At 37.1% G+C, this 18640-nt stretch overlaps 1 protein-coding gene across 2 annotated transcripts in view; it reads left to right on the top strand.

Annotated features, from left to right (window-relative positions):
- The window catches only part of scube1 (signal peptide, CUB domain, EGF-like 1), a 127164-nt gene that overhangs the window by 82840 nt on the left and 25684 nt on the right, over nt 1–18640 (top strand). For both annotated transcript variants that reach the window (XM_066705259.1, XM_066705260.1), the window contains one exon: nt 11142–11264. In XM_066705259.1, the coding sequence (XP_066561356.1) occupies nt 11142–11264 (123 nt within the window). The remainder of the gene's footprint in view (nt 1–11141; nt 11265–18640) is intronic.

Below are 18640 nucleotides of genomic sequence, written 5' to 3' on the forward strand. Positions count from 1 at the left end.
CCAAACTTGATACATTATTCCAAATACTGTAGTATGCATAAAATAGCAAAATAAACATTATCTTCAATGTGGATGCGGATATATTTCCTTCCACATTTTGTATTCTGGTTTTCTTAGAAGCCCACACCACCTGCAATTTTAAAAATACGATTTTGTTTGTATTCAATACTGTATCTCTATACTGCGTATTATTAATTGGTATTTGAATTAATTCTAATCGTTTGTTATAAAATACAGTTTTTTGGTATTATTTATTTCTTTATAGTCATAGGAAACTGTTTTCATGGTCCTACATGCTGGATATCTAGGTATGATGGGCTGAAAAGCATTTATTTCCTTTCATCGTCTCCTATCTTTGTGAGTCAAAGATCACTTACACTGGCCAGCAACTCCTTAATTTATTAGAAGCCCTGCAGGTACCTTGTTTGTGATGCTTACTTCTGAACTGTTGAACCCAAATAGTCGAGTCTGTCAGCTAAAGTCATAAAATACAAAGTTTCCTTGCCAGAACGGCAGCTCATAACTTTCTGGGGGAAACTGGGTCTTGAGCATGGATGACCCGCAGTCTCTGTGGAGCTCTCTGGCCATTGACGAGAGTGATATCCTGTTTGTGGGTATCATGTATCATGGCAAGGGACTGCGTTGAGTAAATGAAAAAGCTTGACAGACTGTCATCCAATATTACAGTTTAATCAAAACAGTAATAGAAAAGTTGGCAAATCCGTCTCTAGCCAGAGTGTGTTCCTCGAATCACCTTTTCTGAGAAGAATAAACATCACAGGAAGGGAATTTATGAGCAGGCCATGGACTTAACACTATTTAAGCAGGGACTAGCAGGGACTCTGCTGTTTTGACTTCAGTGGGAAGGTCGTTGCACCACTTAGGGGACAGGGATGAGAAGGAGTGGGCTATGGAGGAAGGGGAGTGGAGAGGAGGCAGGGTTAGTCTTCTGGCACCTGAATACCACAGCGGTCTGGAGGGGATGTATGGAGAGATGAGGGTCTGCAGGTAACAAGGTGTAGTCTGGTCGAGACAGCAGTAGGTGAGGGTCAGTGTCTTGACCTAACATTAGTCCATTAAGTTAGGTGTCAAGCCACAGTATCGTTGGTTTCACTTTTGGTTTTGATTTTCTGCATGCAGACCCATCGTCTGGATTAAGTCTGGGGTTATATCTAGTAATATCTGTCTCATGCTCAAACCAATTACAGTGCCCGGCTCCTATTTGAACTTCACTGAGTTGTTTGTTTAAAACTATTTAAGTTAAACATTTCCATTATTTTTTCCATTAGTTGCTCAGCTGTGTACATTTAAGTCAAATGCTGTAATCAGGTATCCATGTCTAATACTTCATTTGAAGTCATGGGAGGTGTTTTGTGCTGCCAATCTTTGGATTGGATTGGAGTGAATCACATTAAAAAACAACTGAGATAAGAATCATAAAGAAGATAATCTAACACTTCACAACTGATCAGGTTGGCAGTATAGTGATCACATTATCTACATGTTAATGGATTTCTTTGTGAAGTGGCTGAAGCTTTTTATTACTGCATATCTGTTTAATAACAGGAAAGTTAAATAGAAAAGAATTGCCCATAAAGTTGAGACTTTAGTAGGAGGATAAATACTAGGCTTAGGCATAGTATTATACTGCCCCTCATTTAGGGTACTATTGTGAAACAGGATTTATGCCTACATTGTGTTATTTTATTATTCCTTTTATACACATGTATTTGACAAAAAGTTTTTTATCCTCACTGACAGCTACTCTTAATACAACAGAAAATGTAATGCAGCGTTTAAAGAGTATCTTTTACTGTAGGTTTCACATGCAATCGTGGGTGAGAGAAAAAATAAATAAAGGAACTAATTTCTGAAATGTTTCCAGATGTATGATTAGAATGAACATCTGCACTCGTGTTCTATGGAGATAAATTATGTCTCCCCACATTTCCTCCGAAAAGGCTGTCCGGTGTTGTGGAAAATCTGCATTGGCACCTGAGGCAGGTTAATACTGGTTCGCATTCCTCTTAGAAAGGCCAAAGCTGAGAAGAAAAAAGCAGCTATTTTTGGGTGTAGAAGGTGATACCTGATTAATGTTTTTTTTAACCCAACAAGATATCCAACAAGGAAGCCTGAAGCCTTATGTGATTGCTTCTCCTTGTTAACTTAAAGGTTACATTCAAATATTGTGCCCAAGCAAATTTAGTTTTTAACTTTTCACGTTTCTGCAGCTCAAAACCTAACAATTTGGAACATGCAAATTTCTGCCTCTGCAACAGATTGTTTAAGCTTGGCTTAAACAAAGCACCACAATCTGACTAAGGGGTTCTATGACAAAAACCCTAGCTATGGGATGTTTTATCTGTCTGCATACATTTGCTTTTAGTCTCTTCCCTTTTGTTAAATAAAATATCGATGAAGATTTCTTCATACCCAAGTTTTCCCATGCTTGAGAGGCATTTTGAATACTTTAACTGTGTGGTTTTTCTAGTTTAATTAATGTTGAGAAAAATACAATGATTATGTTATTGGGTGTTGAATTGGACAATGCTGGACTTTGATTTTATGGATATTAAAATTAATAGTTTGGATATATATATATATATATATATATATATATATATATATTTTTTTTTTTTTAAACTGTAATCTGTTCAATTTAAAATAAAGTATGCATGTATCACTAACTTGGATATTAAGATAAAAGCACCAAAAGTTATGAATGCATCACCTTTTAGCAGCGGCATATGAAACAAAAGCGTCTTTATGGTTTCATGCTTCAAAAACTAACTTGAATTGGGATCTTGGATTTATTGCATTGGCAGAACCTGATCTTTCTTTTGCCTTTCTGGCATTCTGACTTCTGCACATTTAATTGATTGTAATAAGAAGATAATGGCTCATCATATTTGTTTCAGCAAGTTATTGATCTGTCTGCAGCAGCGTTTGAGCTCTGCACATCGATTGGGCTATGGAGAATGTCAAGCTCAAAGCGCCCCAGGTGGGAGGGAGCTGACAGCAACGTCAATGTGCTTTGACAAATTGTGGTCTTTAACTTTCAAAGCAAATCTCCTTGGGGAATTGAAAGGATAGCAAAAGAGATGACTCCTAAGAATTATAGGATGCGGAGTGGTCATGTAGTTATGTACATACACTACAATCGCTCACACATCCAATCAGGCCAGCTGCAGGACACACGTGCACATTCACACAGAATCGCACACTATCAGCCAATGAGATGATTTCTTACGGCATTTGTTGCAAGCTTAACAACGCTTTCTTGTACCATTTTACATTAATGCTGTTACACCACCAATACCAATTCTGTTAATTTCTTTATTGGCGTGTAGTCATTTCAATGTCTCTCTATATATATATTCTTATATTGTTACTTGCAGCTATAAAGAAATGACAGACATGATATAAGCTTAAAATGTACACATAGAGCTTTGTAATATTGTTTTGAAGATTGTTTATCCCCATTTATCCAGCTGACATTGGAGTGAAGTTTCATAATTTCATTATTCATACACTTAGTTTGTGTGCTGCCTAAAGGGTTGATCCCCTCAGCATTTTACTAATGTGTAAGAATAATCCTAGATCATCATAAATTACAGAAATAAATTGCAATCTTGTGAGGTCTCTGTGGATAGTGGATAAAAGCCATTTCCCCTTGACCTTTCCCTTCCCTTACCGGACTCCCAAACCAAAGCATATAGCATAAAATGTCCGTTACCAATATCACAGCATCCTCTTTCTAATAAGTGTTTAATATAGAAAGTTGATTGTCTACATTGTGTGGAGCCTACAGACAAATCTCAAAGGCCAACACTAAGGTGGATGAAACTTCAGTGGGGACCTGTCCTCTGTCCTCTGTCCTGTTATATTCAGGAATTAGATCTGTGGCTATAACCTGCAAAGGATGACTTCAGAGAGGATGCCACTTTAATATCCTGTCCACTTGATCAGGAATTTTGAGCAGACCAAACCTGCTTTCCTCCCATCAACCTTAACCAGACGGTGGGACCAAAGGCATTAATTCAAAGTGTTGCTGCTCAACTCCTGTACAAACGCCTTCCTTCACACACCACAGCTTGTCAGGGCAAGAGGAACAGCTGTTTGTTATTATTATTATTATTATTATTATTATTATTATTATTATTATTATTATTATTATTATTTATTGGCAGACGTCCTTATCCAGGGTGACTTACAACATAAGTGCAATACAAAGTGCAAAAATACAGTTAAGTACAAGGCATCAAACATTACAAATTCAATTTTCATTAAACATAGCAATTCAAAATATTATACATTTTACAACTTCCAATTTACACAGGCAAGTACAGTAAATGAGGTCATACATTCTGGACAGTAAAAACTAAGTGCTGTTAAGATGTAGGGTCACAGTCAAGGGCTACGGGAAAGGGAGCAAGGAGGAAAACAATCAAAAACACAAGAAGCATAATAAAACTCTGTGAAGTGCTATCTAACAGGGATTAAAAGGACTAATATTATAAGTACTGTCTGAAAAGATGTTTCTTGAGTAAGCGCCGGAAGGAGGTCAAGGATTCTGCTGTTTTGACTTTGGTGGGAAAGTCGTTCCACCATTTAGGGGCCAGGGATGAGAAGGAGCGGCTCTGGAGGAAGGAGAGTGGTGAGGAGGCAGAGTTAGTCTTCTGGCACCAGAAGACCGCAGTGGTCTGGAGGGGATGTATGGAGAGACGAGTGTCTGAAGGTAACTTGGTGCAGTGTGGTCGAGACAGCAGTAGGTGAGGGTCAGTGTCTTGAACTGAATGCGTGCCGGTATTGGGAGCCAGTGGAGGGAGTGGAGCAGTGGAGTAGCGTGTACGAAACGGGGCAGAGAGAATATCAGACGAGCTGCAGAGTTCTGGATTAGCTGGAGCGGCCGGGTAGTAGTTGCAGGCAGGCTGGCCAGGAGGGAGTTGCAGTAGTTCAGGCGGGAGAGGACCAGTGACTGGAAGAGCAGCTTGCTACCTCTTCTGAAAACCAAATGTAATGGACCCTGTAAACTCTGCATTTGGTACGTCCATCATGTAGGCCAAATGTATCTCCAATTCAGGTAATCAGCATGTTGTCCCATTGTGGTTGGCTGTGCTCCATCTTCAGTATTCATAACCCTTTTATAATAAAACTCCCAGGTTCCACTGACAACCATAGTTTCTTTATGGGAGGGAAAAACACATTTCTAATGAGTATTGTTTCCCTAAAGGAAAGAGTGACAGACTCTTAATGGTTTTGTTTTAAACTTGTCCTGCAAATTACAAACACATCTTTTCCATGCATTTTACCTGGCATGAGATAGACTTAATTAAACCGCATATAGAGTATGTTTTAATTGGGGAACTTGCCAAAGACCATTTTCTGCATTAATTGACTGAGAAGGCACACTGGTAATTGCTTTGCTCTTGGCATCCCAGATGTTACATGAAACAAGGAAAGTGTATCTGGTCTTGTTTCTAAGTATATGTTTTTTCAACTGTGAGATGAAGTTGCTGTATCTGTGAACGAACTTTGATTCTGTTTCAAGAGCCCAACGAACTAAGAGGACACCTTATTCAGGGCTGTGAATTGGCAAAGTGGGTTTGGGCTGTGGGGCAGTGGATACACAAGGGTAAGAATTTTGATCTTCTACAGCAGGGGTCCCTAAAGTGCAGCCCAGGGGCCAAATGCAACCCTCGAGGATGTTTGGTGCGGACCCTCAAAGCTAACCTTCAACCCCCTCTTTTCTGAATCTTTACTATATTTTTACACTTTCTGAAAAAATGTGCAGTTACAAATTGCACATGTAATATGGGGGGGAAATAATAGAACACCAATTAAAGTTCATAAATGTTCCTTAACAGAAATGTATAGGAAATTAAAAGGTATGATTTTGGACATATTTTGTTTTCATCAGTGGTTCATTTTCTACTGCTGCCCCCCATCCCATGCAACCTCCGGAAATTGGCCCTCCATCACCAGACATTGGGAACCCCCTGTTCTACAGCCTCCAATGGTTTTCTCCCTCTGTGTCACTTTCATTTTTATCATTTCAAGATGCTTAAATACTTTCAAGCTCAAATGGTGCAATAAGACCGATTTAATACCACATTTTTAACCACGTGTTTTTTCAAGGAGGTAATTAAAGAGGCACAGAGAAAAAGATGTATAGGAATGCCAACATTTGTGGGTGTTTAAGTAACTGACAATCATGCATTTTTGTGGGCTGCTGGCAGTATTGGGGGAATAGAAAGCCTGCCCTTGTGGTCTGGGAGACGAGCCTGAAAACCTCATTTTTATACCCAGGGCATATCCCATCTGAAGCAGCAAACAGATAGCTGGTAATGGTCTGCTCTTGTCTTGTAAACTTGTTTGCTAAGAAACAGTGAAATGTCACCAGCTGATTTTAATTTTTTCTGGTATTTCAGTCTAAGGGCACCACTAAAATCTGTATTTGGCTAGGTTAATTTTATTATAATATGAAATAACACTATTTAATTTGTATTTAAATAACTGGTGCTTATGTATATTTTTATGTATATTTAGACTCATTAGCATAAGACTCATTTTGCTGCAGATTTAATTAATTTTACCCCAGATTTACGTGTGGACTAATTAGCTAATAAACACATTGTACAATGGTCTCACGTCACCTGTTATACAATTTCATCATAACACTTACATTTGGAAACTGAATCCCCCACCCGATTATACTGCTTAAATAATTGTCACATATATTGCATCAGAAGTCTTTCTTAAAATGTAGGCTACAACTTATTCAGAGCCACTTTTGCCTGATAAATCATGCAAGGATAATTTATCTAATTGACCAATAATTACTATTAGTGAAAAAGAGAAACAAAATAAACTCAAAGTTCAAACTGGGGGACATGCAGTATACAGGGGGGCAAAGGTATGATGTGAGATTTAAAAATGGCATGAGCAGGATAAAAAAAAAGCAAAGTCTCTGACCTGTGATAGACAGCCACTTCCTCCCTACAGATTTAACAGCCCTTTAAACTGTGAAAGCTGGAGGCCGTACTGCCTGGGATTAGGTGACTGCTAGCCATGAAGCTCAGTGCCATTTTGAAGCCTGTTTTACATATGGATCTTTTTAAACACTGCCTTGATACCACACCTCGATATCTAGTGTCATTCATTTTCACAGTCTGCAGATTTCAGCTCCTAGCACTTGAGTGGCCTGGGGGTGGGATAGGACAATTAGAGAAAATTAGATGAGTTGGGTTCTAATCATCTATATATAGATCACATCTAATCATATATATATCTACCTATGTGTAACTATATACTGTATATACTGAGGGGATGAGAGTGGAAATTTATCAATACCAAAAAAATCTAATATATATGGAATATATTATGCTTTATTTCACAAGTGATTATCATTTCATGTTAGAATATGCAGAAATGTTCTGGGTTTGCACTCTGTGGTTGGTTTTCTATAGATTACAAGGAATTGAACTGAAAATATATTTTGTAAAAACAGTAATAATAGATAGGAGCATGGGAAAATAAGACTCGTTTTGTCTTGCCTAAGCACACAGTTTTTTGTTTTTTTTTCCTTTCTGCCCAGACACTTTTTAGTTTCTAGCTGGCATTTATTGTTTAACCTGCTGTTTCCTTCACAGCCTTTGTGCTGAATACCTCTTTTGGCATTTTTCCCATACTGTTTTGTGCTTGACTGACTCTGGGCTCAAAGGCTTTAATACTAATCTGAAGCAGTTTTCATCACTTAGAACACCAATCAAAAAGGGATTACCCGTGTAATCTCCAGTGAGATGTGCTGGCCTCCTCCTTTCACTTTAGATTATACCGCAGAATTGAACAGGCGCTGGGAGATGCTTCGTGTAGCATCACAACCCCTCAGAGGAAAATATTGTACCAAAAATAATACCCTTCCTGGAGGCACACTGCCCGGGGCAGTAGCAACATGTTGCGTGAAATCAGAGCTGCCAATAGACTCTGTCTTGGCAAATGGTAGTGTCACTGTAGGGGTTTTTACACACTTATTGTTACTGGTCTGCAGCGCTTTGTCAGATCACAGCTCGATTTGGAGCCAGAGAGGGAGATGGAGTATCATGGAGTTAAACTATCAGAGTAATTACTCTGCCAGGTTAGGTTGGAATTGCAGGTTTAAGAAAGGGGAATTGATTCATTGTGAGTACGCTGTGGAAACAGTGTGGTTGCGTTCTTTTAACGCTTTTTGCAGCAGTGCTACCATTAGGTCCCTAAAATATTATATATATATATATATATATATATATATACTGACAGTGTATCTGTTTACAGTTTGTGTACTTTATAGCGCTGGCATAATACTCCTGTTGGTAAGTAAACATCAGGTAACAAGAAGTGTCCTGCCCTTAGCACCTGAACAGCTAAGAGCAAATTGGTAAGAATCACAGAGAAGGTTTGAGCAGAACTGTTAGGATCTGCTTTTGGATCATTAACTCTCAGCTGTGCAGACATGTAGTATATTCATACCTACTAAAATCATGAATCTTCTGCATTTTGTGTGTTTTTATCTTCTTTCTATTAAAAAGTTGAATTAATCTGCAGAATCTAAACCGGATTTATATCTAGGAATAAATGTGCTATGATCATAATGTGACTGTGCTGAATGTAAAAAATATTATTATGATTTGATATATCTGACTGAATTTTTTTAAGTTTTTTTTTTTGGGGGGAGGGGGGTGTAAGCGTTGTTTTACATTTTTCCTTTACTTTTGATTGGTTATTTAGATATTGTTTTTGGTTTCACAAATAATGAAAGGTGCCAAATTGTATACTGAAGGAAGAACAAGAATAAGCCTGCCTTTCCTTCCTGATTATATAAAGCAAGCTTATAATCAACCCCCTTTATTTAATATTAATTCTGTCATGGTTTTGGGTAATGTGTGCGTGACTAATGCTGTAATCTATTACTGGCACATCTACATGGAGTAGTGGTTTTGTGTAACAGCTTTGTCGAAAAAACAATTATAATATCAGATCTCATTAATGTATTGTTATTAATGTCTATGCACATTGTTTGCTTTCTGACAGGAATGAAGACTTAATGCATGCACTTTATGGACTTTATATAGACTAGATCCAAAACATTTAAAAATAATACTAATACTACTAATAATAATACATTTATTTTTTTTCATTTTAAGTGTAGTGATATTTCCCCTTGTTAATATCTCAGATTACGGATTGCATTCTGTACCACTGAAAAACAGAATTTTCCATATTTGGCTGAGATCACTCCCAGTTGTGAGATAATGAAGACACCTTTGTGTGATTATCTTAAGTAATGCATGTGCATGACATGAAAACAACTGCTATATTTTTTGATGAAATGCAATGGTCTATCATTGCATTGTAAATTAGCCAGTTTTAATTGGCAAAATCAGCTCTTTTCATATTAAACCAATTATTCATGAAAATATCAATAAATTAGTAAGTAAACGATTACATATTCTGAGTAAGTTCCCGCCACACTTATCCAGATCAGGTGTAAATTATAAAACCTCATTATCTCTATCTTTTTTTAATACAGCCATGTATTGTAATGCAGCTAGGAAATAAATTTGGATCAAATATATATATATATATATATATATATATATATATATATAAAAACTGACTGTTTTTAATATTTTTTACTATGTCTGCATATGATGGAGCCCCCCAAAATATTCCTGCTTAGGGCCCCTAATGTGCTAGCATCCTTTCTGGCACCAGGTTTCCTTTCCCTCACTTGAACAGAATTTGAGGGGAATTAAACAAGAGAGGTTATAGCAGGGTGCAGGTAGGAGCTGACATTGGAAGAGTACCAAGTATGTTCGGAGTTGCACCTGCTCTGATAAATGTTTAATGCTCTCGGGAGCGGTTTAATTTTAGAATGCACTCCCCCATAATCAGCTATCTTTTGAAAACTGAGCACCTTGCAGGAGAGCCATTTCTACACCTTACTCCAGATGTTTTCACTGTCAATGACATGGTCTGTTAAACTGTGACAGCTGGTAACAGCGTGATTCTGCATGTACTGTGACCTACTGTGTTACAAAAGGGAAACACGTCAATTTGTCTTTTAAAGCGTAATGGCAATGTAATTTTTAGTGAACCTGAATGAAATGCAGAGAGTTTTTTGTACGTCAGCTTTATACGGTTGTTGTAAGTAAAGCGGTTATGTGACCCCTTCTTTATGTACTTTTCTTTATAGATCGATTTAACAGGCAGCTTTTCAAGTGAATTCTGTCCTCAAACCTGCAGAACAATGATTCTGGTTATTTTATTTATGAAAACAAACACATGACAGGAAATGTTGCATTGAAAACGTTTGTCTGCATCATTTCAGTTTTAACTAAAGAGCCACACCCTCTAGCTTAAGTTAGCTGTCCCTGGATAACCCAAGCCGATCTCTACAGGTGGGCATCACGCTGTTGTCATTGATGACGGTGATCTAGTTTCTTGGGACTGCACTTTAGAAAGATGTGTTAAACAGGCTTCTGGTGCATGTTGAATATTTGTTTTTAATCAATACATGCAAATAATGATCACTAATTGTTACTGAAAAGAATAAGATTGTTAGTGTTAGTGTGCACTGGAGAATACTGTTGCTATACAATAAAACAAAGCCACTTGCTTAAAAAATGTTTTTTTTTAAAGAAAATAAAATGTTTAATGAAATATTTATTGTTTCTGCTTTGGGAACAACACTCTTTAATGCACATCTTTGTATACAATTGTGTTAATTGGGCCATGGATTGTGTTACAAAGGTAAAAAGCTGGTTAAATGTACAATACACAGGTTCTGGTCCAGGCTGTGCGACTTACTGTATCCACTTTGGTCTGTCCAAGTCAGAGTGTAAATAACTGAACTGATGGTACATTTCTCACTGAACAAAGTTTAAATGTACCGTTCAAAGAAAATAAAAAATAAAAAACGAACACGGAATAAGTAACAGGAGTAAAATAATACTGACTTCTGCCTTCTGTTTGTCTGACTGTCGGATTTGTCAGCTGGGCCCCTTGTTACCTGACTGCTGCACTGGCTTGTTTGCTTTGACTAGACTCTGGAGTTGTCAAGCAGTAAAGCACACTGTGTATTTTACATTTTCTCTTGACAGATATTGACGAGTGTCAGGTGAACAATGGCGGCTGCGATCACTTCTGCAGGAACACCGTGGGCAGCTTCGAGTGCAGTTGCCAGAAGGGATACAAACTCCTAACAGACGAGCGAAGCTGTCAAGGTGAGCAGATGGGTGAGGGCGGCTGATTTGTAGAGATGGTCAAACACGTCTCTGTCTGTTTTTCAAAGGAAAAGTATTCAGGGCCCCTTCTGCCCCTTATGATCAAAATTGATGGCCTTCACTGTATTTCACAACCTGCATCTCACGCTCTGACCGTTGTGGTGTCAGACCTTAATATTCATACGGGACACATACCCATCAAATATAACGTATCTGTTTTGGATCTGGAAAACATTTGACTTCTGGAAGGGAAAAAAATACTGTTATTTTGAAAGTAACTTTTCCAAATTTGCAGATTCCAAACTGCAAGTCACAACAAGATGTGCTCCGAAACAAGTATGCACAGGGTACAAATTATTTTATTAATAAAAGCAGCCTGGGGAGCTTTTTGTCTTCTGTAGGAAAAAAGCAAACAAAACAAACAACAAAGTAAACAACAGAACGTTTTGTTTGTATTTTAAATGGCATCGTTTTATTAATTTTCACTGTTACGCAAGGTTAAATAAGAAAGTGCTTATAATAAAAGAGTAACACAGTACAATCTACAGACTAACACAGTGAATGTGTTAGTCTGTAGATTGTACTGTGTTACTCTTTTATTATGCTAGAGGTATAGTTATTCAAGGTTGTTGGTCCTTCTTTCTCCCCAAGGTATATAGCATAAAAAAGAGGGAGAGTTTGTGTTGCATGACTGAAAAATAATAAACATACCTTACGTGTACTGATGTGTCATTCACAAATGCGTACTCATGATTTATACCTAAAGCACCAGATGAGGACAAGGGGCTTGATGTGCAGTTGCTATTTAAAAGTAATTTAAGTGAGTAAAGAGAGGTCGGATCATGTAGTATACAGTGGCAGGGAGTGGTGTAATTAGGATGAACTGTACCAGGCTTTAACCGCAACTGGAGAGATTTGTTGTGCCAAAATAATGGGCCTGTCTGTGTTCATTTATGGGTTTAATCCTTTCTTAATGAGAGAAACGGTCCAGAATGCCTATTTTAGTTTACTACCTGGACAGGAGTAGGAGAGCTGCTGGGCTCAGTAAGAGATGGATGTTGCAAGAGCTGGATTAGGGGGAAGCAGTGGTCAGAAGCCAGCAGGTCAGCTTAACGGTCTGGGCGGTTGAGGGGGCACTTTGCTCCATTGACTATAATTACTTGCTGGTGCTCTCTGAGTTTTTAGTTTGTTTTGTTTTAATGTTGGTTTTAATTAATGTACAGAGGTGTTTTCTATATATTTAATTTTGGGTTTTATGTGCTGAAGATTTGGTGGTAGTACATTTATACTTTTATACTTACTTTTAGTACTTTTATAATAAAGAAAATAAAGATTGTTCAAATCTCAATTCTCTCTGCAGACATACAGCACTCCCTCTGAAGCTGCTTTCACCTTAGACTCTGAAGCCAGGGTGAACTCAGACCAGGGTTGAGATTTCCAAACCGGGATGAAGCGCACCCCTCGGGTTGAAAAACGTTAATGTAAAAGCAACAGGGTTACGCATAAAACAAATGTCATGGAGCAAGAGTTATGCATCTACGTGCATAGTGTGAAATTGGCTTAAGACCAGATTGACCTGAGATGAATTGACCCAATATCTGTCTTTCGCTGCGTCCCGTAGACAGGTGTGCTGTTCCATTTACTTTGCCACCAGGGTTCATTGTGTATGTATTGCCTCAGAGATGCTGCCTCCATCTCTCTCCCAATACAGAGGGAGAAATTTCACATTTCACAGCTGCTGCAGTCAGGGCACAGACTGTTCTGCAAGAAACACACCGACACCCTCAGACTTTAAAAACCCCTTCACATTCAAGACTTCCAGGTGATCCCAGATATTGACAGCCAGTTAATGTGTTTGAGATCTGATGCAACTTAAAATGTAAATGTCTTATATAATAATTATAAGGGAAGACTTAAAGTAGATAGATACTTCAGCTGGTCTTATGTGCTTGCTTTATAGATTGACTTTTAATTATTATTCCACTATGAACAACATATTAGTTCAAACAGTTGTGTAGAAACTAAATACAGAGTTTACAATGCAGGAATATTTTATTTATTTTAGTTTAGCAATAGTGTCTTTAAGAAGTTTTCACCATCAAAATGTTACAGTTTATTTTGATTTACTGTTTGAGTGTCTTATATTCTCAGTTTTTCTTCCACGTTGCAATGCTAATGAACTATTCCAGTAAAAACTGTTTCTAGAAAGACTTGGGTAGAGCAATGAATTTTGCTTTGCACTTGTGTATACCTGACACTAAGCAATTGTCTGTCATTTGTGAAAATCAGTAGTGTTATATCCTTTTTTTTCATTACGTTTATATTAATAAAGAATTAATGTCTGGATTTCAAGAGCAGGTACATTAGTAAGATTGTAAAAATATATGTTTATACATAAATATGTTGACACTAACATCTTTTAGGACTAATATATATATATATATATATATATATATATATATATATGTGTATGTATGTTTATATTTGATATATATACAGTACTGTGCAAAAGTTTTATGCAAGTGTGAAAAAATGCTGTAAAGTAAGAATGCTTTCAAAAATAGACATGTTAATAGATTATAGTTATCAATTTACTAAATGTAAAGTGAGTGAACACAAGAAAAATCTACATCAAATCCATATTTGGTGTGACCACCCTTTGCCTTCAAAACAACATCAGTTCTTCTAGGTACACTTGCACAAAGTCAGGGATTTTGTAGGCATATAGTCAGGTGTATGATTAAACAATTATACCAAACAGGCGCTAATGATCATCAATTCAATATGTAGGTTGAAACACATTCATTAACTGAAACAGAAACAGCTGTGTAGGAGGAATAAAACTGGGTGAGGAACAGCCAAACTCCGCTAACAAGGTGAGGTCGCTGAAGACAGTTTACTGTCAAAAGTCATACACCATGGCAAGACTGAGCACAGCAACAAGACACAAGGTAGTTCTACTGCATCAGCAAGGTCTCTCCCAGGCAGAAATTTCAAGGCAGACAGGGGTTTCCAGATGTGCTGTCCAAGCTCTTTTGCAGAAGCACAAAGAAACGGGCAACGTTGAGGACCGTAAGACTCAGTGGTCGGCCAAGGAAACTTACTGCAGCAGATGAAAGACACATCATGCTTACTTCCCTTCGCAATCGGAACCATCAGCTCAGAATTGTCAGAAAAGTGGGACCCTGGTACATCCATCTACTGTCTGGAGAAGTCTGGTCAGAAGTGGCCTTCATGGAAGACTTGTGGCCAAAAAGCCATACCTCCGACGTGGCAACAAGGCCAAGCGACTCAACTATGCACGAAAACACAGGAACTGGGGTGCAGAAAAATGGTAGCTCTGGACTGATGAGTCAATTTTAAATATTTGGCTGTAGCAGAAGGCAGTTTGTTCACCGAAGGGCTGGAGAGCGGTACATGAATGAGTGTCTGCAGGCAACAGTGAAGCACGGTGGAGGTTCCTTGCAAGTTTGGGGCTGCATTTCTGCAAATGGAGTTGGGGATTTGGTCAGAATGAATGGTCTCCTCAATGCTGAGAAGTACAGACAGATACTTATCCATCACGCAGTACCATCAGGGAGGCATCTGACTGGCCCCAAATGTATTCTGCAGCATGACAACGACCCCAAACATACAGAGAAAGTAATTTAAGAACAATCTTAACTGTGAAGAAGAACAAGGAGTCCTGGAAGTGATGGTATGGCCCCCACAGAGCCCTGATCTCAACATCATCGAGTCTGTCTGGGATTACATGAAGAGAGAGAAGCAACTGAGGCTGCCTAAATCCACAGAAGAACTGTGGTTAGTTCTCCAAGATATTTGGGCCAACCTACCTGCCGAGTTCCTTCAAAAACTGTGTGCAAGTGTACCTAGAAGAATTGATGCTGCAAAGGGTGGTCACACCAAATTTTGATTTGATGTAGATTTTTCTTCTGTTCACTCACTTTGCATTTAGTCTGCATGTCTGTTTTTGAAAGCATTCTTACTTTTTGAAAGCATTTTTTCACACCTGCCTAAAACTTTTGCACAGCACTGTATGTATATATATATATATATATATATATATATATATATATATATATATATATATATATATATAATATGTGTGTGTGTGTATATATATATATATATATATATATATGTATATATATATATATGTGTATATATATATATATATATATATATATATATTATTAATACATTTTTTTTTCTTTATATAATCAATAGGAAATACAAAATGTCTAGGGGGGGAAAAACTTAAAATTAATGTCTTACATATATCATAAAAAGTAATTACTTTCTTAATTATTGGCAATAAAATTGAAATAACTTGCCTTGGGGGGTGAGGGATCTGCTCCACCCTTCAGTATATTGTATTATATCATCAGTGTGAGAGAACACTCGATTCCTTTACTGAATAAGAAAGCTGTTACAGTAATTGTTAGTAAAGCAGGGGGTGGCTAGTGCTTAGTGTTAATTCAATTTACTAATTTTAAACATGTTTAATGTTATTCACTTGATTTTCTAAGTGTCACAGAATGAAGGTAGAAAAACCTAATTCCTTAAGTGGGTTAAAATGATCTCATGAATGCCAAAAATACTTTCTTAAAAAGAACTAATCTTTAAGCCAGAATGGAGCTGCTGCAAGTTTAACTAATTGTTCATTCAAATTGTGTTTGTCAGTCAGTGATGTGTAAAATTGAGCCTTCTAAGCTCAAGCTTCATTAGGCAGCCCAAAAAGAAGTGGAAAAAAGTTGTATTTGAATTTGAATATACACTGGTTTGAAAAAGAAAGTTTAATTAGCCTCAGTGGCATAAATCCAAAGTTTCCAGTTATTTAAAGCTTTTAAGACTCAAACCACACTAATTACTTGATTAATCCAACACGTGCTGTGATTGCAAAGATACCATTATTATCTTTGTTTTAAAATAATTCCTTAATATTTTAATTATATTTGTTTATTTAAGTAGTATACTCTGATACTTTTTTATTTTACTACACAATAGTATAATATATTAATATTATTATTTGTTGTTTTGTTGCAGCAATATCAGTAGTGGTTATAATTTAGATAAATATTAAAATATTAATATAGCTTAATTACTGGATTATTTACTTTATCTGTGTTTCACTTTTTAAAATACAATTCAAGTCAATATAGTATTAGAATATAATCTAAATAAGTATGAATTGAAGATATACTGTGTTTATTTATTTTTTGAATAATAAAGGAAAACTATTACATTATAAATTATAAGTGCTTAGTTGGATGTTCTCTTCCACTAATTTTAACCTGAATCAAAGATAGAGGAGACATTTTACACAGAGTTTATGGAAGCTCAGTAGTAGGTAAATGTCCATTTATATTTTCTATATGTATATATTTATATTTTACATTTTTATATGTCCATTTGTATTTTCTCACCTTCATATAATTCAAGAGCCCAGTCTTCTCAGCGTTGTGTTGCGGGAAAGTGCTCATGCTGGTATTTGTTCATATTTACTTCCACTCTTAGGCTGTGGAAAATTACTCAGAGGAGCCTTGTTTTCAGAAGACCCAAAAGGGAATTAGTACTGCTCTTCAGTCTTAAATGTCAGAGCTTGTCTAGGGTAAAAGCAATATGTTCTTGTTTGTTTTTTTCCATTGCATTGAGTCAGCAAATATGAATATCAGTCCCAACACAAGAGTCACCTGTGTAAAGCTTCAAGATCTTCTGTCTAGCTATTCTGTCAAGCATATTATTTCTTATTAAAGTTGTAAAACACAGTAGGTTTGAAACATGGGCTGCAAAACATACACAGTTCAGTGTTCCATCTTTGTTACATCTCCATGGTAACTCAAATAACACAATATTGTGGACACAGTGAGAGTTGTGCCCCATACACTATTAAGGAATGTGTATTAATAATAATAACATAGGAAATTAGGAGTTACCTAGGAGTTAAAGAAGTTTTAATTCTGGGCTACATTGCTATCAGGTTTATCATTGCAGCAAAAGTTCACAATGTTCTTGCAGAACAGATATAAATCATTGCTCTCCTTCAGAGAATAAATTATGATCTGGGTAATGAATAATAAATGGTTTAAAATCATAGCACTGAAGATGCCACACTCCTTGTGACCCTGGCTGGCAATAACTTGGTAAAGAAGACAAATAACACCCATGCCCCTAATGCATTGCCAATTTAAGGTGGTTTGTTTATTTGTACAGACAGCATACATTATCGCATAGATGTTACCTGGAACTGCAGTTAGTTTATTACCTCGAAGGCATTTAATCAAATTTTCTTTTACTGCTGATTTCACCCCCCCCAACACCGCTATCCTCATTTTCCCTTAAGGTGTGTCAACCAAAAACCGCAATACACTTCAAAGCATCAAAAGCGAAAAAGTGTACGCAACAAAGAAAACAAAGAATGATCAGTTCTAAATGAGACCGCTTTTAAAAGCTGGCTGAGTAGCTTTCATCAGCATAAACTTAAAAACGCAGCTTAGCTGTTTATTTATGTCCCCAAATAGAGGGCCAGGGAAATTTGAAACTGAATACAGTGATGCTTTAGAATAGAGTGGTCTGAGCATCGATCCCCAGTGGAGTTAATGATCTATTAGTGACGTAATAAGGGGTTCGTTTGTGTGAGAACCATGCAAAAAATGTACTGGAGTCCCCATCTGCGGCTGTCATGGGCCTGGTGAACAGTAATGATTGAGTGGTGTTCATCACAAATCTTTTACTTACATAGGACACTGTTACGCATGTTGGTCTCATGCTTGCACCCAATATTAAATGTATTATAACGAAAGACAACTGCACGTTTTAAAATTCATCGACAAATCATCATTGGGCCCAAAATGTTAAATCATGAAATCTGAAGGTCACACAAGGAATATCGCGCTTGGAAAATAACATTTTTTCTTAGAATCGCATTCTCTAAATCTGTGCATGTGGCTCATTCTCCCAGTACACACTTTCGTTTGGAAAGAAACCCGAACCGGACTGGGACACATTTGGCAAACAAAAAAAAAAAGGTTGATGCATATGATGTAAACAGTTTCAGTGAAGTCAGGGATTTATCTTTTATGTTTTGCCTTTCACTTGCCATATTTTCATTCTGGCAGCAGGGGATTCGTGATACTATTTCTGATGCATTTATAATAAGGACTCCAACCAGCTTTTCACAGGAAAAAAAATAAGCTACTGTACACAAGTATGTGTCATTGCCTGTTGCCAAGAATGTGTGTTAGCAAGTAATAACTTTGTGCAGTCGAAAGGTCTGGCAGCACAGAGCAGACATTGTTTTAAAATAAAGATTAGATTTTCCCCACTGTCATTTTTTTTGGGGGGGGGGGTCAAAAACAAAAAGCACAATTATCCCT

The sequence above is a fragment of the Amia ocellicauda genome, chromosome 5 (genome assembly GCF_036373705.1).
Source record: "Amia ocellicauda isolate fAmiCal2 chromosome 5, fAmiCal2.hap1, whole genome shotgun sequence".
In the NCBI taxonomy this organism is placed as follows: Eukaryota; Metazoa; Chordata; class Actinopteri; order Amiiformes; family Amiidae; genus Amia; species Amia ocellicauda.